General features: G+C 42.8%; 1 protein-coding gene across 2 annotated transcripts in view; it reads right to left on the bottom strand.

The window, feature by feature from the left end:
• The window catches only part of LOC134358554 (zinc finger protein 609-like), a 227,307-nt gene extending 202,263 nt beyond the window's left edge, over nt 1-25,044 (bottom strand). For both annotated transcript variants that reach the window (XM_063070914.1, XM_063070913.1), the window contains exons 1-2: nt 24,653-25,044; nt 2,781-3,684 (exon numbers count right to left, since the gene is read on the bottom strand). In XM_063070914.1, the coding sequence (XP_062926984.1) occupies nt 2,781-3,560 (780 nt within the window). In that variant the 5' untranslated portion in view covers nt 3,561-3,684; nt 24,653-25,044. The remainder of the gene's footprint in view (nt 1-2,780; nt 3,685-24,652) is intronic.
• Nucleotides 25,045-25,748: the final 704 nt, after the last annotated feature.

Here is a 25,748-nt window from a genome sequence, read left to right as displayed (position 1 = left end):
CTTTGAGTGTTTGTTTTAATGCATTCACCATTGTGCAGCAACAAGCCAGCTTCATTCTGACTAGTCTTCCAGTTTTCAAATACTCAAATCCAACAAGGGTAGTCAAGTGAGTAGTAATGAGAACTGGCTGATTTATTTTCACTCCAACAGCAGGACTATTTAATTATCATTTGTAGACATGTTTGTGTCTCTTTAAATAAGTGCTTTGTCTAAATGTTGGAAACCAAGCAGAATGAAAAAGTCTCCCCTTGTCTCACTGACTTTCCATAGGAGGCTGTCAGTGAAATATGTCATGACTCAGACACCATATTTTTCATGTCAACAGCAACTCTCCAAATCCATCCACATGTCACTTTAGAACTTGCAAATGTGGGCTTAATTCCACCAATTCAAATTCAGCGTTTTGCTTTTCTTCTCCTTTATCCAACTAATACTCCGCATGACGTTCTTTAGATATGGATGTCTAGGCACTAGCGTGGACATTATTATTCACCACAACGCTCCTCACATTAAGGAGTTGGCTTTATCCAAGCGTGTTTCACTATATTGCGCTCATTACAGGCTCTGCATTATTTGGTTTCTCCTCATTATGCCTCCAATTTGGAAATGTCTACATTATTCATGTACTCCTCACTGTGCTAAATGGACAAATACTACTTTGAAAATATGCACTACTGTCAGTAAATATATAGAGCAGCAAATAGAACTGCAGTGTAGAGGATTAAGAGATTGGAGCTTCTAAATCTTCATTGTTCAATAAAGGTATTTTGCCTTCTGTATAGTCAAAGGTAATGCAAAATCCAATCAGATACCCAATTCGTTTCATCCACTCTGAGGAGTGTGAAACAGCCCAACTATAAAACTGTTGCCCAATAGGAAGAGGCTAGATTACTACAGGCTCCTGGGGTTTGTATCCAGGGTCCCAAGTCAAATATATATGCGACGACAGAGGCTTTGTTTTTGTTTATAGGCACTCAGTGAATCTGGAACAATAAACGCTGCAGAAGGCAAATGTAACATCATAATAATATGAAATTTAGAGGTACTGTTAGAGAGGGAAAGCTGTCAAATTTGTTGTAATGTAAAAGAATTAACATCTCCAGAGCCTTAGGCTGCTCAAGCACTGAAGCACTTCAAAATGCAATATTCATTGTAATGAATGGAAACACAAACCCATGCACATAGCTGGATCTCAGAAACTCCCACTGAAGAAATGATTAACTGAATAGCTTTAAGTAATACTGGTTATAAAATAAATGATATCCAGGACACTGGAAGAACCACTACTGGATCTTTCACACTCAGAATGGACTCAGCCAGAAGTAGTCTCATTTTCCCACTACAGCATTCCTCCAGGTCAGCTCTGAAGTGGCAGCAGAAGTCTTGTGCAGGTAAAATCCCGGCGTAAGACTTGACCCAGAGGCAAGATCATTTCCACTAAGCTCAAGATGGCTAAGGAAATTCCCTTAGGAGCTACTCAGGAAGTAGAGGGGAGATTGGATAAAGTGGTATAAGGATACCACCTTGAATTATTGACTCCATTTTTCTGTTTTTACCCCAAAAATTCTTGACCTGATTCTGGTCCTGTGATACCACTTCCCAAGTGGAAATGCTGCAGGTAATTACCAAAAGTAAAATTTAATTCAAAGACCTTTGACCTAAAATGTTAACTCTTGCTTTTCACAACAGACATTGTCTGACCTGCTAAGCCTTCATGGTATTTTCTGTTTGCTTTCAGCTTTTCAGCAGATTTTTGTTTTTGGTTTAGGAAAGGAACATAGGGCTTCAGCGTTACATGCAGCGCTGTATACTGACACCACGACGTGCACATCACAGAAAACAAAGTCAGTTTGCTTTCAATTCCTTTCCTTTCAACACCAGCTTTTTAGAACCACAGCTCAGGATGGTCAGCTCCTGTGTCTACTTATCTGTCACTGTTTGGGAACATTTATAAGCATATGACGACAGCCTTCTGGAGCACAAAACTGAACAACCACCTAACTTCATAAATCAAAGCTAACTATCCACTTCGAGAAATCACATTGGCAATTGCAAAAGACCCAGTGTAATAGCCCTTCAGTGTGGGATTGTGTGTATAAGCTCCAGCTGCCTTGCTCCCAATGGCTTTAATACAAACAATGTATACTATCCTCATTTGGAGAGATCTAGTGGGCTTAAAGTCAACCATGTCGAGAACAGTGGGACCCAACCTCTCTGGACTAGCTGACGTTTTAAACATTTACACATTCAGCATCAAAACCACTTCTTCTTAAAAGATTTATCAGCACACACAAATATTTGCAATTATTTCTCCTTGAGCATAATCTAATATAGATGTCACCCGGGCAGGTAAATGGCATTCTGACATACAATGAAAGCAAGCTAAATACTCACCACCCTGTTAATGAGTTCTCTCAACTGACAATAATTCAGCTCCCATGCACCAACAACCCCAATGATTATCTCTCAGCCTGTTCCCTTAATGATGTCATGAGCACAAAGAGTCAAACAAAAACATGTGCAAATTAACTCAACAAAATACAACCAACATAAAAAGGACTTATAAAAGGACAATATAAAAAGGATAATTCTTTCTAGCCATTCTGCTGAAGAGTGCCTGATTGTTCAGGGCATTGATTGTTTGCTTTACACAATGAATCAATCGACTTGTCACTTCATGAGACACAAGAAATTTCTTCTCGCAAGGTCTGATTAACAAACACTAATCTAATTACTGGATCTGGATTTACAAGGGAACACAAAACTGCCACTGTCCTTACCTTCTCCGTTTTGATCTTCTTCAGCGGTCGACACTCACTCTCAACCTCTTCTGTTTCTGTTTTAATTCCCAGAAGGTTGGAAATACTGTTGCTATCTAGTGGTGTGTTTCCCAAATCCAGCACTTGAACGGTAGCCCCATCTGGGCAGCTTGTGCTCTGAGCACATTCAAATGAGCTGCCCTTTGTCCCTGACCCCAACCCGAGTTGCTGTGCACCACTGGGATCGCTCCCAGGAGGCGGATGCACACCTCCGCTGCTCTCGCCTTTATCTTTTTTACTTTTGCTGGATCCACCCTCTTTCTCCTTTTTCGATCCAGCTCCATTCCGAACAGTCTTTGAGCCCTTTTCTGATCCTTTGGACGTGCTGTTGGATGACCCCAGTCCACTGGGATTTGCTATATCAGCAGATCTCGCCTGCATTTCTTTCTTCCCATTTCCTGATTCTCCCACAGTGTAAAGAGAAGCAGCAGACACAGATTTACTCCCTTCCTTTGCATTTTTGCTCCTTTTTGCCTTAGATTTGCTCTCCTTGGTCTGAGGTGCTTGAACTGGAGTGACAAACTTGATATTCTCTGGGAGAGCTGCCACAGCACTTGGCACTGGGATGCTCCCATCTTTTGATCCAGACATCTCCATTTTCTGCTGGTCTTTTTCCAAGTCTGCGTCCAAGTCAATGATTAAATTCCCAACTCCGATATCCCACTCATCCCCACTGTCGTAGGCATCAACAGCATTCGAATCCACACCTTTCCCCGCTGTACTGCTGCTGCTTAAGGACATCTTAGATTCACCTTCCCTGTGAAAAGATTCCTTTCTCTTCTCAGTTGCCTGGTCTAGTGCCGGTGTGTTAGGTCCTTACTGTACTGTCCTCACAACTTCTCCTTCGGTGTGAGTACATCATTGCCTAGAAAAGGTTAAAAAAAAACTGTGTGAGCCAACAAGCACCAGTAACACTGAAAAATCACATGTTTGCAATCTACCAGACACCAAGAGACAGAAAAGGCATAATTTACCAGCTGCTGGTGAATACCAAGCAATGACAGGTGAAAGGAGGTTGCAGATAAAAAGGAACACTGATGGACACAAACATGTTGTCAAAGCAATAATTACCTCAGAAGCTGGCAGACAGGCTGAACATAAAAGTTTTGTCAGTCTAAATCCAAATTAACTCAGTGCAAGTTTATCATGAAGGGTGCCAATACCACAGAATTTAGTGAAATGCATTCTCAAACAAATAAAACAAGTTAGTAATGCCAGGTGAGAGAATCAGCCAAGAAAACATTGTCATAAATACATGACCTTGGGACAGGATTTGTATTTATAGCCTAAAAAGGATATAAACCATTTACAACACCACAGCAAACTGAACAGGTTAAGAGTCTGCCTAATAATCCTGGAGGAATATACCTCACAGGAATTCTGAAACCTTCCTTTATTATTGTCTTGGCTTCACCTTTCTCATTTGATTCTTTGCTCAACTAATTCCACAGAGAATACTTTAACCTTTACTCTAACATTTAAAATCCACCCAGAGGCAATTTCAAGTCATTTGTTGCTTCTTTGTTGAAAGACACAATATTTGAACTTCTGCCCTTTCTCTGTTGTTTTCCACACCCTCCGTGTTGTTTTGTGAAGTGCTGACTTGTCTTAACGCAATAAATGGTCTTCAGTGAGTACAACTATCTACATTTGCAAAGAAAGGGACTGAATAACAATAGTGCTCTGTGTGCAGGAAATCACTTCAAAATTTGATTTGAGTTTTTTGAAGAGCTGACCAGAAGAACTAATGAGGACAGGGTTGCCAACGTGCACTTTAGCAAAGTGAATGACAGGGTCCCACATGGCAGGTGGGTACAGAACATTAGCCAAATGGATTCAAAACTGGCTTAGTGGAAGGAGACAGAAGGAGATAGAGCAAGGATATGTTTCAGACTGGAGGCCTGTGACCAGTGGTGTGCCATGGGGATTGGTAATGAAGCCACTGTTCTTTGTCAGGTTGGTTGAGAAAAAAGATGACACGATGAGCAAGTTTACAGATGATACCAAAACTGGTGGTGTGGTGGACAGTGAAGAACATCAATTGAGGCTACAAAGGGATCTAGGTCAACTGAGAAACAGATCAACCAATGGAAGTTAATTCAAGCAAGTGTTAAGGGAAACATTTTGGGAAGTTAAATCAGAGCAAACACATTGAATGACTGGGCCTTAGTGATGGTTGAAGAACAGAGACAGACTTAGCAGTACTAAAAATAGCTCCCAGACACGGCATCACAGGTACACAAGGTGGTGATGGCATAAGACATCCTTGACTATATTAAATAAGCATCGAGTACAAGTTTTGGGATGTTATTACAATTGTACGAGACATTGGTGAGACTGCACTTGACGTAATGTGTGCAGTTTGCTTCACGTACTATAGGAAGGATGTGATTAAGCTTGAGTGCAGAAAAGATTCACAAGAATGCTTCCAGAATTGGTATGCACGAGTTATAAGGATAGGCTGGGAATGTTTTCCCTGGAGGAAAGAAGGTTGAGGGGTGACCTTATAGAAGTTGATAAAACCATAAGGGTGGATTGTCACAGTATTTTTCCCCAAAGTTGGGGAGTCTAAAGTTAAAAAGCATGCATTTAACATGAGAGGGAAAAGATTTAAAAATGAACTGACAAGCCATTTTTCCACACAGGGTAGTTAGTGGGCATATGGAAGGAGTAGCCAAATGAAGTGATTGAGATGGATACAACAACAACATTTAAAAGATATCTGGACACAGGTACATGGATAGGTTTAGAGGGATATAAGCAAATGCAGGCAAATGAGAATGTGGATGAGTTAGGCCAAAAAGCCTGCTTCGATGCTGTGAAACTCTATGCACGACTCCACCACTTCTTACCAAAACCAACACCCACGCCATTAGCCTTTCTTTCTCTTCAGGTGCAAACTGACCAGCATTTGCAGCTCGTTTGCAAAGAAGTTAAGAGAAACCTCACAATATTTGCACTAAATCTGTCAAGTACAGGAGATGAGAAAACAAGACATGTGTAAAGATAAATTAATCGAAAATAATCTTGTTTCTGCATTTTCACCTTTAACAGTCACCTGTTCACTTAGCCAGCAGCTGGTTGGGATAGTGGAGCAACAAGCTATCTGCTAGGTTAAGCAACATTGGTAGAGGGAGGGGGTGGGGAGCAATTGTCAACATTTCAGGCAGGAAAATTGCTTCTGGTTGGGATAATACTCCACTACCTTCAGTTTCAATAAGATCAGCAACAGATCGAGAAATGCTGGACTTTTGCCCTTCTTCACAGAGACGTATTGTGAGGGTGTCCTTACCACCAGCAGTAATGTGTGTATTCCTTATGGCCACTGAATTATTTTTTGAATTGTAGTCTCTATTATGTAAGCAATGGCAGCTGCCATTTTGCACACACAATCTTGTTTTGGGATAAACAAAGAATTTGGTCAGCAAGGAATTTAACTGGATCATCGGTCAAACTCCAGACTGACACAGCACCTTTCACATGAGAGCCAAGTGTCCACAGTGAAGCTTGGAGTGCCAGCCTTCTCACAGGAAGATGGGATATCTCCAGGTTAAGTTCTGACAAAAACTGAAATGCAGTCTCAGTTTTGTTACTGTGGTATGCCTTAACCTTTAACCTAGAAATCAAAAATATAATGAATACTCAAGCAAATTTCAGACAGAAAGGTCGCTCTTTAAGGCCGACCCCAACAAACTCTTTGAAGTAGAAAGAATAGTCAAAGATGATCAGTTATATGTAATATATTTGGGTTTTCACAATTACTTCAATATCATATTTCACAATAAACCTATGACAACAATTGCCATGCAATCAAGAGGCTCCCAGCAGAACGAACACTTCAGTATCCAAAATTGGGGAGAAAATATCCAAAAAGATTGGTGCTGGGTCCACTGCTGTACATCATTTCCACCAATGAGTTCGAACATAGAAATTTACAGCACATTACAGGCCCTTTGGCCCACAATGTTGTGCCGACCATATAACCTACTGTAGAGACTGCTTCGAATTTCCCTAGTGCATAGCCCTCTAGTTTTCTAAACTCCATGTACCTATCTAAGAGGCTCTTAAAAGACCCTATTGTATCCACTTCCACTGCCGCCGCTGGCAGTGCATTCACACACCCACCACTCTCTGTGTGAAAAACTTACCCCTGACATCCCCTCGATACCCACTTCCAAGTGCCTTAAAACTATGCCCCCTCCTGTTAGCCATTTCAGCCTGGGAAAAAGCCTCTGACTATCCACATGATCAATGCCTCTCTTCACCTAATAATGTCTATCAGGTCACCACTCATCCTCCGTCGCTCCAAGGAGAAAAGGCTAAGTTCATTCAGCCTATTCTCATAGGGCACGCGCTCCAATCCAGGCAACATCCTTGTAAATTTCCTCTGCATTCTCTCTATAGTATCCACATCCTTCCTGTAGTGAGGTGACTAGAACTGAACACAGTACTCCAAGTGGGGTCTGACCAAGGTCTTATATAGCCATAACATTACCTCACGGCTCTTTAATGTAATCCCATGGTTGATGAATGCCAACGCACCATATGCTTTCTTAACAACACTGTCAACCTGCGCAGCAGCTTTGAGTGTCCTGTGGACACGGACCCCAAGATCTCTCGGATCCTCCACACTGCCAAGAATCTTACCATTTATATTATATTCTGTCTTCAAATTTGACCTACCAAAATGAAGCACTTCACAATTGTCTGTGTTGAAGTCCATCTGCCACTTCTCAGCTCAGTTCTGCATCCTATCAATGTCCCACTGCAACCTCTCGTTAGACTTGGGAATTGAGGTATAAGTTTCAAAATATAAACAATCACTGGCCAGGTGAGAGTAGCAGCTACAATAGTTAATAATGAGGACAATTAAATAAAATATATGATTAATTAATCTTGTTGGCTGCGCATCTAACTACCAAATTAATTTAATTGTTTAAGTGTAAACTGGTTTATCTTAAAAGACAAGATCACTAAAAGCAGAGCCAGGTCAACAAATTCTTTACAGATAACATCAAAGTACCAGAGGTCATTAGTGGAGAAATGAAAAAAAAGGCATCTGTTAAATGTGTATGGAATCTTGCAAGCCCACACAGAATACTGAAGAATATTTTGGTCTCTGTGTAATAAAAGATTTAGAAACATATTGGCTAAAATCAAGGAATTACACAAATTATACCAGAAAAGAACAGGCTCTACACAAAAAAACATGAAAGGAGCCCCAAAGATTCTGAAAAAGGATAAATGTGAAAAAAAAATCTTCCTGCTTGTTAGGAGACAAAATCCAGGGATCATAAATTTAAAATCATAACAAAGAATGCTGGTAATACTTAGGGGGACAACAGAATATCACCCTGAAATTAGGTTTCTGTTTCTCTCCCCACTCAAGTTCCCTGAGTAATTCTAGCATTTTCACTTTTTAATTTCAGACTTCTAGCATCTGCAGTCTTTGCCACTTTGGTATTTAAGAGTCACCAATAAATCCAATGGGAAATTTGGAACGTTCAGTATGTGGAAGTCACACATGAAGAATAATTAAGACAAATAATTTGAAAGCTAAATATAAAATAATATACAAGGAAGTAAGGATTAAAAAGTAACAGCGATCAGGTTGGTTGAAGAAGGGTAGAAGGAAACTCACATGCGGCACATATTCTATTATGCAGTAGTTAGATGAAACTGTCCAATACTTCAATGTATTCAGCATGATGTAAGCAACTTGCTCATTCCAATCAATATCTCAGGTACCATTGTTCTTTACACTGCTATAAATTTGTCAGATAATAACAAGAATAAATTTGTAAAGATGGGAAAATTGTTGATAAATCATTTATTTTTTCCCTGGTTCTACTCATTGCATTAATGAATACTAAACCAATAATCCTATATATATATAAAACCCCAAGGATCAGCATTACAGGATCAGGATAGTTTGATGATAACATTCCTGGAATGGCCAACTCCTGTGTTTATAGCCTGGCATATTTAAGGAAGCCAGGAAGACAACCTGTGGAGCACCAACTGTTATCAAGAGAAGTTAATGAACACACAGCTCCACAAGATTCTGGGAAAATAGAACTCATTTATCACAGAGAGACAATTCTGACACATTTACATCTCTTTACATTGGGCAGAGAGCACGGCAGTAAGCCATCCTTGGGTCTTTGGGTATAAGGGGCAAGATGGGTTGAGTCTCCCACAATTCTCACTCAACTGAAACTATATAGGATAAAGGCAATAAATCTGTCTACAACTGAACTAAAACTCCAGGGGACACTCTTTCATCTAGTAAGCCCTGCCCTGCCTTACAAGTCAAGCAAAGAAAAAAACATAATTTCACTTCAGAAATCTCCTACTCAGTTCACATATCAGGAAGGGACTAATTTGGTTAGGAATGCGTGGGTGGGTTCATGCAACTTTGCAGAACGTTTGTACAATAAAAATAAATGCCCCAGCAAAAACAGAAGGATGTTGCCCGGACTGAAGGGTTTGATTTATGAGACTGGACAGGTTGGAACAGTTTTCCCTGCAGCAAAGGAGGCTGAAGGTTGATCTTACAGAGGAGCATTGTCAAGGTGGATGGTCACAATCTTTTTCCCAGGGTAAGAAAGTCAAAACTAGAAGGCATACAGTTGAAAGAAATTTGTGAACCCTTTGCAATTACTTAGTTTTCTATATTAATTACTCATAAAATGTGGTCTTCATCTAAGTCACAATAATAGACAAACACAATCTGCCTAAACTAACAACAGTCATAATTCTTCACATCAATACTGAGTACTCCATTTAAACAATCACAATTGAACGAAAGTACAGGTGTCCCCCGCTTTTCGAATGTTCCCTTTACGAAACCTCACTGTTACGAAAGACCGACATTAGTTCCCTGTTTTCACTAACAGAAGGTGTTTTCACTGTTACGAAAAAAGGCAGCGCGTGGAAAAAGCAGCACGCAATAAAAGGCAGCGCACGAAAAAAAAAAGCAGCACGCGCCCCGAGCAGCCGCTCTCCCCCGGATTCGGAACGGCATTCTCGCCAGCATTGCTTAAACACATGCCTGTGAGCAGCCGTTTGCAAGATGAGTTCTGAGGTATCGGAAAAGCCTGAAAGAGCTCGTAAGGGTGTTACACTTAGCGTAAAACTAGACATAATTAAGCGTTTCGATTGTGGTGAATGAAGTAAGGACGAAGTGAGTTTGGCTTGTGGAAGTTGATGAAGATGATGTTGAAGAGGTTTTGACATCTCATGACCAAGAACTGATAGATGAAGAGCTGATGCAATTGGAAGAGGAAAGGATGACAATCGAAACCGAATGCAGTAGCGAACAAATTCTTAACTGAACGTGAAGCAACTGCATGAGATTTTCGCTGCAGTGATAAAGTACGACTTTAATTTTGAAAGGGTATGTCGGTTTAGGGCATATTTGCAAGATGGTTTGAGTGCTTACAAAGAACTGTATGATAGAAAAATGCGCGAGGCTAGCAGTCAAGCAAGCCTTCAGCAGACGACGAACCTCGACCTTCGACATCGAGGCAGGCAGACATAGAAGAAGATGACCTGCCTGCCCTGATCGACAATGAGATGACACTCCAGTGTCCCACCACCCCAACCCCCGGGCCGCGGAGAATGCAGCGGTAGCCGGGACACACCCAGCACATCTTTAAGAAAAAAGTGGAAATAAACAAGCTAATTAATTAGGTGCCACCCGGCATGTAAATGTCGGCCCAGATCAGAGGCAATTGCCGATTGCGTCGTCTCTGATCTGGGCCAACATTTACGAGCCCGGCGGCACCTAATTAATTAGCTTGTTTATTTCGGCTTTTTTCTTAAAGATGTACTGGGTGCGTTCCGGCTGCCGCTGGACCCCTGCATGCTTCGCGGATCGGTATCGGGTCGCTGCCCGGAGGGTGGGGGCCACTGCACCATCCCAGCCTCCGATGACTCAGCCAAAGACACCATCATCAGTGTGCTTGACGCTGTCTTCCCGATTCCCCTAAGTGATACTACACTGTACATACATTATTTCTACTTTATATCGGCTATGTATTTTTATGTGTTATTTGGTATGATTTGGCAGCTTCATAGTTTAAAGGTTACTGGAGAGAGTGTTTCTGCCCAGAGCGCTTCCGCGAGATTTTTGCTACCGAGAACAGTGAGGAAATGATTGTAGAGAAGTATTTCTACTTTATATAGGCTGTGTATTTATCATATCATTCCTGCTTTTACTATATGTTACTGTTATTTTAGGTTTTATGTGTTATTTGGCATGATTCGGTAGTTTATTTTTGGGTCTGCGAACGCTCACAAAGTTTTCCCATATAAATAAATGGTAATTGCTTCTTCACTTTACGACTTTCCAGCTTACGAACCGTTTCACAGGAACGCTCTACCTTCGGATGGCAGGGGAAACCTGTATGTGAACCTTTGGCTAATGCCTTCTACAAAAACAATTTGGAGTCAGGCATTCCAATCAATGAGATGAGATTGGAGGTTTGGGTTGTAGAGGCGCTCTACCCAATATAAAAAAAGACAAAGTCAGGTTACTGACAGATCTGTCAAGAAAGATTTTTCAAGATCACAAAGAGCCTTGTAAAAGTATTCAGCCCCCAAGTCTTTGTACAAATAAATGAGCATTACAACCAGGGATTCTGATCAACTTAATCACATACTCCTTTTTTCAAGAGAAGAGTCCCCTCAAAAAACAGGGAAAATATTAAAGCATGAAAAACTGAAAACTCATAAACTGAAATTTCAGCAGTTGAAAAGTGTTCTTCTCCCTTTGTTCATTACTTAGTTGAACCACCCCTCACAGCTATTACGCCCAGTAGTCTTTTTGGGTAAGTCTCTATTAGCATTGCATAACATGATGAAGCAAGATTTGCCCATTCCTCTTCGCAAAATTGCTCAAGCTGTGCCAGGTTAGGTGGAGAGCAGTGGTGGACAGCGATCTTGAGATCTTGCCAGAGATACCTGATCGGGTTAAGGTCAGGACTCTGACCGAGCCACTCAAGGCCATCAATTTTCTTCATTTGAAACCACTCCAGGGTTGCTCTGGCAGGGTGCTTTGGGTCATTTTCCTGCTGCAAGACAAACTTCCTCCCCAGCTTCAGCTTTCTGGCAGAGGCAAGTAGGTTTTTAATCCAGGATTTCTCTGTATTTAGCAGCATTCATTCCCCCTCCCCCATGAATTCTGACCAGATTTCTAGTCCCTGCTGCAGAAAAGCATCCCCAAAGCATGATGCTACCTCCACCGTACTTTACAATAGGGACGACATTACCTGGCTGACGTTCAGTATCAGATTAGGGAATCGTTGACAGATTTTGGAATTTTTCTTTTGATTTGACATGATGCACAATGTTTTGTAGATTAGCTAAAAAAATCCTACTTTAATAAGTTTTAAATTTATAAATTGAGACAGTAAAAAGTGAAAATAGTTGTGGGGGCTGAATACTTTTTCAAGGTGCTGTATGTGCACCGTGCGTCGAGTAAAACAACTTTCAGAGGAGCTTAGAAGAACTGTAGAGATGCATGAAACTGAAAAAAGGTTACGAAAGCATTTCTAAAGACCTGGGGGTTCATCAGTCCATAGTAAGAGAAACTGTCTATAAATGGAGGAATTTCAGAGTACTGTTGTTACTCTCCCTAGGAGTGGGTATCCTGCAAAGATCAACCAAGAGCACAACATGCAATGCTGAAGAGGTGAAAAAGACCTGCAGAAGTCTCTAGAACTTGCTGAAGTCTCTGTTCATGTTCTCACTATAGAAAAACTACTGCTCTCCAAAAAAAGACATTGCTGCATATCTCAAGTTTGCAAAAGACCATCTGAATGGTCCACAACACTTCTAAGATAATGCTCTGCGGACAGACGAGACAAAAGTTGAAATTTTTTGGCAGAAATGCACACTGCTATACTTGGAGGGAAAAGGACACTGCACACAAACATCAAACCTCACCCCAACTGTGAAGCATGGTTTGGGGCTGCTTTGCTACTTCAGGGCTTGGAAAGCTTGCAATCGTTGAGGGAACAATGAATTCAAAATTGTATCAAGACTTTTTACAGGAGAATGTCAGGGTCACGGTCAATCACCTGAAGCTTAATAGAAGTTGGATGATACAACAAGACAATGACAAGAGTAAATCAACAACGGAATGCTTTAAAAAGAAGAAAATTTGTGTCTTGGAAAGGTAGAGTCCAGACCTTAACCCAACTGAGATATTGTGGCATGACCTGACGAGGGCTGTTCATGCAAGGTATCCCAGAAATACTGATGAACTGGAACAGGTTTATATGGAGGAATGGTCTAAAATTCCTCTTCACCATTGTGCAAGTCTGATCAGCAGCTACAGCAAACATTTGATGGAGGTTATTGCTGCTAAAGGAGGTTCTACCAGTTATTAAATACAAGGGTTCACATATTTTTTCCAGCCTGGACTCTGAATGATTAAACAATGTGTTCAATAAAGACATGAAAAATACAATTGTTTGTATGTTATTACCTTAGGCGGATTGTGCTTGTCTATTATCAGGTCACATTTTATGAGTAATTAACACAGAAAACCAGGTAACTGCAAAAGGTTCACAAACTTTTTCTTGCAACTATAGGTTTAAGATGAGGGGGAAAGATTTAAAGGGGACCCCGAGAGGTAAGTGCTTCATCACAGAGTGTGGTGCAAATGTGGAATGAGTCGCAATGACTTCCAGGAGCAGTGGGCCCCCGGGGTATTAATTGTCCAGTAGACGGTAGTAAGCAAATTTGAGTGTACTCACTGTCCTGTACATACTGAATGTTTGTACCCTGTGTATCCGTGTTGTAAGTAAACTTTTATAACTTTGTTAAAAGAGCTAACAGAGAAAGTGAGAGCTGGATTTTACAATGTGACCTAAAAGAGAGGTGGAAGAATTTTAGGGAAAGAATTACAGAGTCAAGGATTTAAACAACCTTAAATCCTGCCAATCACAGAGTAGACAGCAGAGATGCCTAAGAGGCTGGAAATGCAAAAGTGTAGTATCTCAAGAATAAGTCGCATTCCTTACATAGTAAACAACTTCAAGTTCTTAGTTTGGTGCACTGGGTGCATCATCCCAAGCCCTTAGCAGGTACAATAATGTACAAAGTGTTTTGTTTAACAGAAGAGTTAGAAAAAGATTGCAAGTTACTGATGAAATGTTTCATCAGAGGTATAACTAGAGCATCTCAAAGGAGGGGAAAGGAGTAAAAAAGGAAAGTTTGGCATTAAAACCGCAGAGAATATGATCGAGATTACAAAATTCTCAGAGTATGAGACAAGACTACAGGGGTGAGCACATAAAAGAACATCGCACGGCAAATAATGGAATACATGAAATATCCGTTTGAAGATTATTTCACAAAACACTAAATGGTAAAACAGCACTAAAAATGGACTTGGGCAGTGCTGAACATCAATGCTCCTCACAAGTTTAAAATCAACTACAGATACAAAGTTTAAAATCAAACTTTCATGGTAAAAAAGAATGAAAGAAGGAAATTGTGGGTAATTTTTTCAAAGAGGTGTCTGGTCGAGTTAGATACTTCCAGAATCAGTGATAGGATTACTATGGTTATTAATTTACTCACATGGATTTGTATACCAAATCCCAATGCAAATTGGACAAATTTGCATTTACCAAAAACTAGGAGTGGCACGAGAATCAGAAGCAAAATGACAGCAGTTACAGACAAGATACAAGAACAGCCAGAAGAACAGCAGATGAAATATGATGGAAAGATGTAAAGCGGGAGCAGTCACATTTGCCAAAAAGGAAATGAAGAAGACAAGGGCAGTCTATAAAGATACAACAGATGCTGAATACCAAATGACAACTCCATTACACAGAATGACATGAGGATCTGCAGGTCCTTCTATGCTGGTCTGTACGATGAAAAGGCTACAGAATCCACAGCCTCCTGCAACTTCCTGTCGTCTATCACGCAGGTCTTAGACGACGGCAAGCAGGAGAGTCTGGATCAGCCACTGACCCTGGACGAGCTGACAGGCTCCATCCATTCCTTTGAGTCGAGTAAGACTCCCAGAAGCGATGACTTACCGGCTGAGTTGTATTCGGCTCTGTGAAACTGGATGGGCCCTGACCTGCTGGAAGTGTACAACGCTATGCTTCTGGCCAGCAGCATGTCAGAGTCCATGAGGAAGGGCATCATCACCCCCATCTACAAGCGGAAGGGGAAAGGGAGGACTTTAGGAATTGGAGGCCCAGATCCTGTCCAAGGCTATCACCAACAGGGTCGAGTCTGCTCCGGGACAGGTGATCCACCCGGACCAAACCTGTGCTGTACCGGTCAGGAAGATCTCGGACAGCCTCGCGCTGCTGAGGGGCACCATCGCCTACGTTCAGGACAGGGGGTGAACACCTACCTGGTCAGCTTGGACCAGGAGAAAGCCTTCCACAGGATATCGCACACGTACATGGCGGACGTGCTCTCCAAAATGGGATTTGTGGAGGGAAACCTGAATTGGATCAAACTGCTCTACTCAGATATCTGCAGTGCAATCCAGGTCAAGGAGTGGGAAACAGACAGCTTCCCCACCAGATCTGGAGTCAGGCAGGGCTGTCTCCTCTCCCGTCTTGTTTGTGTGCTGCATTGAACCCTTTGCCAAAGCCATCAGGAAGAATGAGGGCATAAGAGGGGTGACGCTGCCAGGCAGTGGAGGGACCCAAGTGAAAACCTCCCTGTACATGGACGATATCACCATCTTCCGCTCTGATCCAAGGTCAGTTCGCAGGCTGATTAGCATCTGCGAACAGTTTGAGCTAGCATCAGGGGCCAGGGTCAACCACACGAAGAGCGAAGCCATGCTCTTCGGCAACTGGCACGACCGATCCAGTGTCCCCTTCACCATCAGGCCTGGTCACGTGAAGGTGTTGGGGATCTGGTTCGGAGGCGTGCAACAAGAACTGGCAGGAGCGGACTGCCAAGGTGAAACAGAAACTGGGACTGTGGGGAAATGGGCAAGAACCTGGTCATCAGGTGTGAGGTGCTCTCAGGGCTCTGTACTTGGCACAGGTCTGGCCCGTCCCCCACTCCTACAGCTTGGAAATCACCCGAGCTGTCTTCAGATTCGTCTGGGAATCCAAGATGGAGCGGGTCAGACGGACCGTCATGTACAAGTCCCTGGACAATGGGGGCAAGAACATTCCCAATGTCGCCCTCACCCTGATGGCCAGCTTTGTCTGTGGCTGCATCAGGTTGTGTGTAGAACCCAGATATGTGGGCACCAAGTACCACTATGTTCCCAGGTTCTACCTGTCGCCCTGGCTACGAAGGATGGGTCTGGCCCCACTCCCGCGCAATGCCCCAGTCAGCTGGTCATTGCTGTCATACCTGTCCTTCATAGAAGAGTTCTTCCAGGACAACACCTTTGACCACAGGGCCATCAGGCAGTGGTTGGCACGTAATGTCCTGCAGGCACTGCAGGAGAAGGACGTGATGGACACAGTGGCGTGGTTCCCTGAACAGACCGTCCAGTTCATCTGGCAAAATGCCCCATCGCCAGATCTCACCAACAGGCACCAGGACCTCGCCTGGCTGGCGGTGAGAGGGGCCCTCCCTGTCAGATCCCTCCTTTTACCACAGAACGTTGTCTCCACACCCCACTGCCCATGGGAGGACTACAGTGAGGGAGTCTGTGACCCACCTCTTTTGCACACTGTGGGTTCGCAGAGAAGGTGTGGAGGAGGATGGACGGGCTAGCGTCACGCTTCATCCCCAGCAGCTGCGTAACAGAGGACTCTCTAATCTACGGGCTGTTCCCAGGGACGCACACGGAGACTAACATCCGGTGCTGCTGGCAGATCATCAACTCAGTGAAAGATGCTCTTTGGTCGGCCTGAAACTTGATGATCTACCAGCACATGGAGATGTCCGTGGGAGAATGCTGCCGACTAGCACATTCTCGGCTGCAGGAGTACGTGCTGAGGGACGCACTGAAACTCGGTGCAGCCACCCCAAGGGCCCGGTGGGGAAGGACGACAGTTTAGGGTTCTTCTCCCGCGGGAGTGGGAAGGGTTGGGTGGTGAGGAGTATACCCCTCAACAGTGGTGTGGATCGGTGAAACAACAGAGCGCCACGTGGGTGGCTAGAAGTATGGAAATGTAAAGCCTGTAATGGAAACATCTGTAAAGGATTGAGAGTCATTGAATGGTTTATTGTACATAGTTTTATTTTTGAATTAAGTATATTTTGAAATTAAAAAAAAGATTCTAGAGACACACACAAAATGCTGGTGGAATGCAGCAGGCCAGGCAGCATCTATAGGAAGAAGTACAGTCGACTTTTCAGGCCAAGACCCTTCGTCAGGACTTCATTGACTGTACTTCTTCCTATAGATGCTGCCTGGTCTGCTGCGTTCCACCAGCATTTTGTATGTGTTGCTTGAATTTCCAGCATCTGCAGATTTTCTCATGTTTAGATTCTAGAGACACACATTATTCAGCACAACTGTACTAAATCAGTTCATATTCTGCAAGAGTCTCTTGTGCTCTGGTTTCAACTAATATTATGGAGTGTGACTATACAATAAACTTACTCACTACCAAAATATCACTCCAAGTAAGGTCACCAATAGCTGAGACTGAATGCAGGATTACCTTTACTCTGAATAAAACAAAGATGAGGGTGTTTAGGTTGTTCTTGAAAGCAAATTACACTAATGGTCACAGCCAAATCAGCTATCAAGGAAACAACCTCTGCCCCAATGTCGCAAAAACAAGGGAGCTGGTTGTAGACTACAGGAGGAAAGGAGGCAGACTCATCCCTACTGACAACAATAGATCTAGGGTTGCGAGGGTGAAACAGCTTTAAGTTCCCTGGCATACACATCACCGAGGACCTCACTTGGTCTGTACGTACCGGCTGTGTGGTGAGAAAAGCACAAGAGTGCCTCTTTTACCTCAGACGGTTGAAGAAGTTTGGCATGAGTCCCCAAATCCTAAGAACTTTCTACAGGGGCACAATTGAGAGCATCCTGACTGGCTGAATCACTGCCTGGTATGGGAACTGTACTTCCCTTAATCGCAGGACTCTGCAGAGAGTGGTGCGGACAGCCCAGCGCATCTGTAGATGTGAACTTCCCACTATTCAGGACATTTACAAAGACAGGTGTGTAAAAAGGGTCGGAAGGATCATTGGGGACCCAAGTCAACCCACCAACAAACTGTTCCAGGTGCCACCATTTGGGAAACGGTACTGCAGCATTAAAGCCAGGACCAACAGACTCCGGGACAGCTTCTTCCACCAGGCCAGGCTGATTAATTCACACTGACACAATTGTATTTCTAAGCGATATTGACGGTTCTGTTGTATATCTTACTGTACTTACTATTTATTACAAATTACTATAAATGGCACATTGCACATTCAGACGTAAAGGTGACATAAGGATTTTACTCCTCATGTATGTGAAGCTGATCTATGTCCCAATGCACCCTTAAACAGTGTCCTTCTCTACCTAGGGCCCAAATTTTGTGTTGTCCTCAAGGTTTATTAATCATGTTCAAACAACAAGGGCCTTAGTATCAATACCATGGAACACTACTTGTTACAGATATCTTGTGGCTGTAGGTTTCGACAAGATCATCTCTCAGCTTTCAAGTTTATTTACTTTCTCATCAGATAACCCAACCTTCCAATCAATCTCATGAACATACATTGCTCTACCACATATATATACTTCCTCAGGTAGGGAAATGAAACTAGTGCACAAATATTCCAGGTGTAACCTCACCAAGTCCCTACATAATTTGAATAAGTCTACTCATATTCAAGTCCTCTTCCAATAAAGGAGACAAAAAGAGATAGCAACTGCTGGATGTGAAGCAACAAACAAGATGATAGAGGCACTCAGCAAGCCAGACAGAATCTATCGATGGAAATGAACAGTTGATATTTCCAGTCACATCCCTTCATCTGGACTGGAAATCGCCAACTGACATTTCTGCATGAGAACCTTTATCTGACCTTTGACCTGAAACATCAATTGTCCATTTTCCTCCCCAAATACTACCTTACCTTCCAAGTTTCTCCAGCATCCTTCCTGTTCCTCTTGTCATAAAATCCAACATACCTTTTACTTTCCTAATTCCTTGATGTATCTATAATTTTCAGTGGTTTACATACAAGACCACCCAAATCTCGTGAACAGTAATGTCTTTCAAAACTCTCGTCACTCAAAACAAGAAGGTGACTACTTCTCCATTGTGTATTCTATCTGCCACTTCCTTACCCATTAATTAGACTTTTTAAATTCCCCCAAAACTTCTCTGCATCATCCTCACAATCCACATTGCCACTTATCTTTGTATTATTAACAAACTTGGATATATTGAACCCCCTCAACCAATTCACTAATTATAGAGTGACAGAAGGTTAAGGGTAAGGACTCACAACTCAAAATGGGCTCATTTATTTCTACTCTTCATTTTCCATCTGTTAACCAACACCCAGTAAATGGCCAGCACCTCTGCCTTCAAAGTGCCATTCAGCCCAAACACCAAATAGTATTATTTTATTAATATCCCACTCAGATCACACTAGGAACTCAATGAACAAGCCCATTTAGTGCTGTTAGGATTAGCCTGTATCAAAGCTCACTAAAAATTTCAAGCACGCAGGGACGCTGCCAAACTCATTTCATCAAACCCTCACAGCTCAGCTAGACAGAGACATTAAACTCATTGGTAAGTACAAAAGATGGAAGTCTAGTATTTATTCTGTAGGTGATACTAAACATATAAGATAAAAGGTGAAAACTTAAAAACTTAGTTCTGACAACTTCAAAGTTAATTTATGGAATCTATTCCGAAACAGTCTGAATTACGGCTTCTGGAGAGGCAAAGGATATTCGATGAAAACATGGCAAATGATAAGGAAAGAGAAATGAGACTGAATGGTTTCTTCCACACTGAATCACAAGGACGTATTGGATCTAATGATCTCATCCAACATAACAGTTCTATGATTCGAACTTCTTATATTGTGTGAAAATGAATTTTATCATATGCAAGTCACAATGTTTATGTTCCAAGGCCACTGCTCCCCAGATGATACATTTTCCAAATCAAAAAGCAGGTGTTTCCCCACAATGAATTCAATAAATAGTTTTGACCATTACCACAGCTTTCCCAGCTTCTAGAACAGCAGTAACGTGGGCAGTCATTAAAGCGCAATTATACCATCCTCCACCAGTTTATGCCGATTTAAATGGTGATCTCAAATCCATATATAAAAGAGGAAATAAATATTTGTTATGGTTAGTCACTTCAGTAGTTTTATTTCAAAACAAACTGATTCTGCTTGGCTTTTAACAACAGAGCTATTATCAGTCCAGAGGTTTATGGGTTGCTGTAACAAACAATGGTCCTTCTGACATTCATAGATAGGGTAAGCATTTTCTTCTGGGTGAGGGAAATAGAGGGCAGGGTAAGGAAGGGAAAACAGGAGGAAAAACAACAGAACTGACAGTTTGCTTAATTCCCAACAGCTAAGCATTACATAGCAACGATGAACAAGCCATTTGATCCAAATACTGCCAGTGTTTTTGCTCCACACACATTTCCTCCCATCTTTCTTTCAGCTAACTCCATGAATATATTCTTTTTTCCTTCCTCTGTTTATATCACTAATCCTTAAATGCATCCATGCAAGTTGCCTCAATTATCAAGGACTGAAGTCTTTCCTGATTTACCAATTGGATTTACACATAAGTAGCTTCTATTTATAGCGTCAAGTTTTGGCTTTCCCCATAGATGGAAACATCACTGTCCACTCTTAATTTTTTTTCATAATATTAAAAATGACTGAACTTAGCTTTTCCAGAGAAAAGGAATTATTTTCTCAATAACCATCCTTATACACTAGTTTTGCACTTTAATGTCCTTCAAAATAAGCAAACGAGAACCTGACACAAAAAGTTAGAGAATGTGCTCCACCAAAATATTTCCGTCAATGGTAAAAGTGAAGGGAATACAGAGACCAAGATGGGAAAAGTGCACATATAATTCTCTGCATTAAATGGTACCTCAAACATGTTAATCCAGTTAGGCAATCTATGAGCTCCTGGAGTTTATTACTCTCCTTAAGTGTTTGAATTCTGAACTTCATGTTGCAGATCTAAATTGAGTGCTGCAAATTTGGAAATCTACACAACAAATATAATATTGAATTATGGATTTAAAACAAAGAAGAAGAAGAATAGCCCTTAACTCAGCAGTGGAGTTATCGGGGCACCGTCATGACAGTGTTTCCGTAGCAAGCTATTCTTGTTTTTACGAGACCGAGTTGTTAGCTCCACGCTCAACCCGACTTGGATTCAAACTCGGGAACCTTCGCTCTGGAGTCCAGCGCTGATATTATTGCGCCACCAAGCGGGACAGGATTTAAAACAAACTACTATCCAATGGGTAAGACAGCAGCTGTGCAGGCTGAAACTGAAATCTGGAGAAACATACAAAATGCTGGAGGAACTCAACAGGCCAGACAACATCTGTGGAGAGGATCTCAACCTAAAACACCAACTGTCAATTTCCCTCCATAAATGCTGCCTGATCCACCAAGCTCCTCTAGCATTTTGCTGCTCAATATTTCACACTGTTGACTTTCCATCAGACTTCCAGACTTGAGACCTGATTTCCAACAGACTTCTTTGGGATCTGAGACATGACCCACTGAGAATTTCCACATTTCTTGTTTTAGCATCAATTCCCAAGCAATACCACTGTCTTCCTCAAAACTGAAAACCAACTATTTCAACCCAGTTGTGATACAGCAGCCCATACCCCTTTATAGCCTAGGCTGACTTCAAACTATTTTGCAAACTCCAAATACACATCAACTCTCTCAACTACTTCGGCAAATATTGCTATCTTTTAATCAAGTTCAGTTTATTGTCATTCAACCATGCACATGTATTCCACCAATCAAAACAACGTTCCTTCAGACCAAGCTGCACAACTCTCTACATACAGCTCACACACAAAGTAATATCACCACTAGTAAATTAACAAATAATAAAGTGCATTTAATACACAAGTAAACAGTCAAATGCTACCAGCCTGGGGGAAGAAGGTGCTTCCCATCGTAACAATTCTTGTCCTAATGCTACAGTACCTCCTTCCTGATGGTCGGGGTTCAAAGAGATTGTTGGACTGATAGGAGGGATCATTGACAATGCTAAGGGCCCTGTGTATGCAGCACTCCTGATAAATATCTCTAATGGGTGGAAGAGAGACCCCAATCCTTTGTGGTGACTAGTGGTCAAACGCCTTGTAATTCCCATACCAGACAGTGATACAGCTCGTCAGGACACTCTTGTGGTGCTCTTGTGAAAACTGGATAGAATGGGGGATGTGGACAGCCTCATCCTCCTCAGGCTCATCAGGAAGTGGAGATGTTGCTGTCTTATCTGTGCTAACAGATTTATTCCCCATATTTTTCCAAATACCAACTTTGTTCGGGATCAATATCAAAGTTTCCCTCTGGCATTGTTAGTTTAACCAATGTGCAGTGCAGCTAAACCTGCCATAAAGAGTAATTCAGAAGTCGAAGGTGTAAAACTGAAGGTTACAGAGACAGGTGGAAGATGGATATCATTATCAGGGACAGGTGGAAGATGAGGGTGAATCAGTGCGAATGAAACCCTCAGCAATGACAGCAGGTTAATCAGTGACGCACACACCACTGGAAGAACTCAGCAGGTCAGGTAGCATATACGGAGGGAAATGAACAGTCAACATTTTGGACAGACTCAAGATAACGAATGCACTTATTTGTTTGATTTACTGGAGAGTGCATTTAGTGTGAATGGCGAGTGATATTACTGAGCCCACAAGCACAATCAGTACAATGACCAGGCTGCTAATATACTGTAGCACGTTTTTGTTTAAAAGCAGGTGCATTCCTACCTGCAATTATTTTTTATTGCTTTCTCAACATCCACTACTAGGCTCTTATGAGCCCAAATGCAATTTTCACATTCAGGCAGCTGCGATACAAGACATCCTCTACTGGAGTACAACTTGAGTAATTGAGCAAAAATGCAGTCAGGGTCATCATTTAAATCCACAGAGTGATCCTTCCATTATTTTTCTTGATTTGCTTTGTACCACACCCCATTCCTTTGACTCCTCTCTGAAGTACTTTTTCCCATCCTATACTACAGATGTCCATCACCCGTAACAATGCACAGTAAATGGCAGTTTGGCATCATGAGAAATCACTGCACGGTCTAGTATTGTGCTCACAGCCACATGGTCTCCCAGTGCAACTCAATGGCCGTTCAAAATGTTTGCCAAATATTTTCTTTAATCAAGTCTGCACTGTCTTCAATTGGTTCAAGGTTTTCATGCGGTAATCAGCCAACACCCTTCATGCATCTGATATACGATGATACCAGTAATGGTGGATTAATAACTTTGACAATCAAAGCAAGCTTACCATTGAGAAAACACCAACAATAAATACAACATTAACATCAACTGCATGAAGACCTTCAAAATATTTTCCTTAGAAACTGACAATTGAGACTCACCGTTTCCATATAGATTATCAAAATACTAAACATTTAATGCATAATATTAACTTTGAGTGTTTGTTAAAGAGCTTCAATTAGAAAATATTCATGTTTGGTTGTAAATGGAGCACGACCGAATCAGTGACACAAGAACTGCTGTCAACAGTACTTTTACAAGTGCCTACAACAATTTCAGAGATAAAGACTGCCCAAAGGTAAGTAGAATTCCCCGAGCCTTCAAAATAACACTGGAGGATCAGTTTTACACCTACTTAGCAGGAAGGCGAAGCCTTGGTTTAAAATCATACCTGAAAGTCAACATCAACAACGCACTGAGGTTAACAGCTAAGATTCACTGCGGTCTCTTTAAGTGGAACTTGAACTTGCACACACGCCTTCACATAGAGGTGAAGGTGTTAACAGCACGCCAACGCTGACACCCGGAATCATAATTTAAAACTGAGGAAGGTCCCTAAATATTTCCAAGGACCAGAAACTCCAAAATCTTTAACCTGGACCTTGACCCCATTTTTAAAGATCAATTTCTAGACCAAGTTTAAAAGGAAACTACATTGGCAAGAGGAAAAGATTCACCTTTAAACATTGATCTACACAAAAACCTTCAACACTTTGTTCATTCTGTACAGAATCCGAACTGGACAGTCTGCCCTGGTCCCTTGGAGTAAGGCTTGAATCACAATCATCTGACTCAGTCAGTGCTGTACCTAAGCCAAATGTACCAAGGCACCAAGATACATAGAAAGAGAGAGGGATAAGCAAACCAACAATAAATGAGACTTAATTTAACAGAAGGGACTCTGTCTCTTGGCTGAGCTGCCAGTACTGGGGCTCGGGCACCACAACAATGCCTCCGCTTGGTGTTCAATGCTTCCTGCCAAGCCAATCCGGGCCTGGGAGCTGGGAGTCGTCCAGTGGCCGGGCGGGGCAGCCGGGGTTTATTTGGGGATCATCGGGTGTCCCTGACCCCGAGCATCCTCCGGCTGCCGCCCGCTCGTACCTTACACCATGTGCCGGTTCCAGGTTTCCAAGATCCGGCTCGGCGCCTCACGGCCCAACACCTCACACCCCCGAACTCCCAACCACCTGTCACCGTCACCATCAACCCCCTCCCCCGGGACAGTCCGCTAATCGAGACCGGGGCTGGAAGGGGGAGAGATCGGGCCCGTCACCACCCCCCCCCCCATACCATCCTCATCACCCCGGCCTCAAACAAAGGGATTCCTCCGTCAGCTGGAGCCCAGGCCCCAGGGCAAGAAGGGGAAGCGCTTACCCGGGGAAGGCAACCAGGCTCCAGACTCATCGACACGGCGCGGGTCCCGGCGGAGGCCCCGGGGACAGGGCTGAGGCCCCGGAGCGGAGCGGCTCCCCCCGCCTTCACCGGATCGCGGCCATCTCACCACCCCCGGCACCGAGGGTCGCCTCCGACAGCGGCTGGAGGTGGAGGGGGCGGGGGGTGGAAGATGCAGGCTGAAGGCCCCTCACTAGGAAAGCCGGCCCCAGGCCGGATCAGACTGCGCCGCTGCGGGGCCGCGCTTGGGCCCGATCCCGGCTTCGCTTCGTCTCTCCCGGATCCGAGCAGTCCCCGAGGCGAAGCGCCGATGCACTGGCGAGGCAGCAGCCAAAACCCGGAGCGGCGCCACAAATCCGGGAGCAGACTGCGAAGCGCCGCAAACCCCGCCACGGAGTCGGGAACGGAGCGAAGGCTTGGTAAAACCCGGACTGGAATCCTGAAAACTCGGATTTGGACTGGAAGAAAACCCGGAACGGATTAAACCCAGAACGAAAGTAGGAGAGGCTGGGAAGATCTGAAGTGATGCTGTTAGCTGTCAAGATCCAAAGAAGAACAAGGGCAGAGTCTCAAGTGCTAAATTGGTAATTGGTTTATTGTTGTCACATGCACCAATGTACAGTGAAAGGTCTTACACGATCGTTTCGAAGCAAAAGTACATCCAGATAGTTCAAAGAGAAAGGAAATAATAGGACGGGGAAAGTGCAGTGCAGGTAGGTAATAAAGTGCAAGGTCATGACAATGATTGTGAGATTGTCACATCTTTAGGCATGATATGGGAATCCGGAAGCTTTCATTTGCGTGCCATCCAGACAGATCATTTCATATGTAAATACGTAATAGGGAAAATAAAACAGAATGCAGGACATGCAGTCACATAGAAAGTGCAGTGCAGGGAGACAAATAAAGGAACATGCCAAGACCAAGAATTCATTTTATCATATAAGAGGTTTGTTAAAGAGTCTTATAACAGCAGAGTATATTTCTGGTGGGGTATATCTTCTGCTTAGTGGGAGAAGGGAGAAGAGAGAGTGACCAGGCTGGGGGAAATAGAATATTGGTACATGGAAAGGATAGA

The sequence above is a fragment of the Mobula hypostoma genome, chromosome 18, assembly GCF_963921235.1.
Source record: "Mobula hypostoma chromosome 18, sMobHyp1.1, whole genome shotgun sequence".
Classification (NCBI taxonomy): domain Eukaryota; kingdom Metazoa; phylum Chordata; class Chondrichthyes; order Myliobatiformes; family Myliobatidae; genus Mobula; species Mobula hypostoma.
The sequence above is the reverse complement of the archived record's forward strand: the minus strand, read 5'-3'. Positions and strand labels throughout refer to the sequence as shown.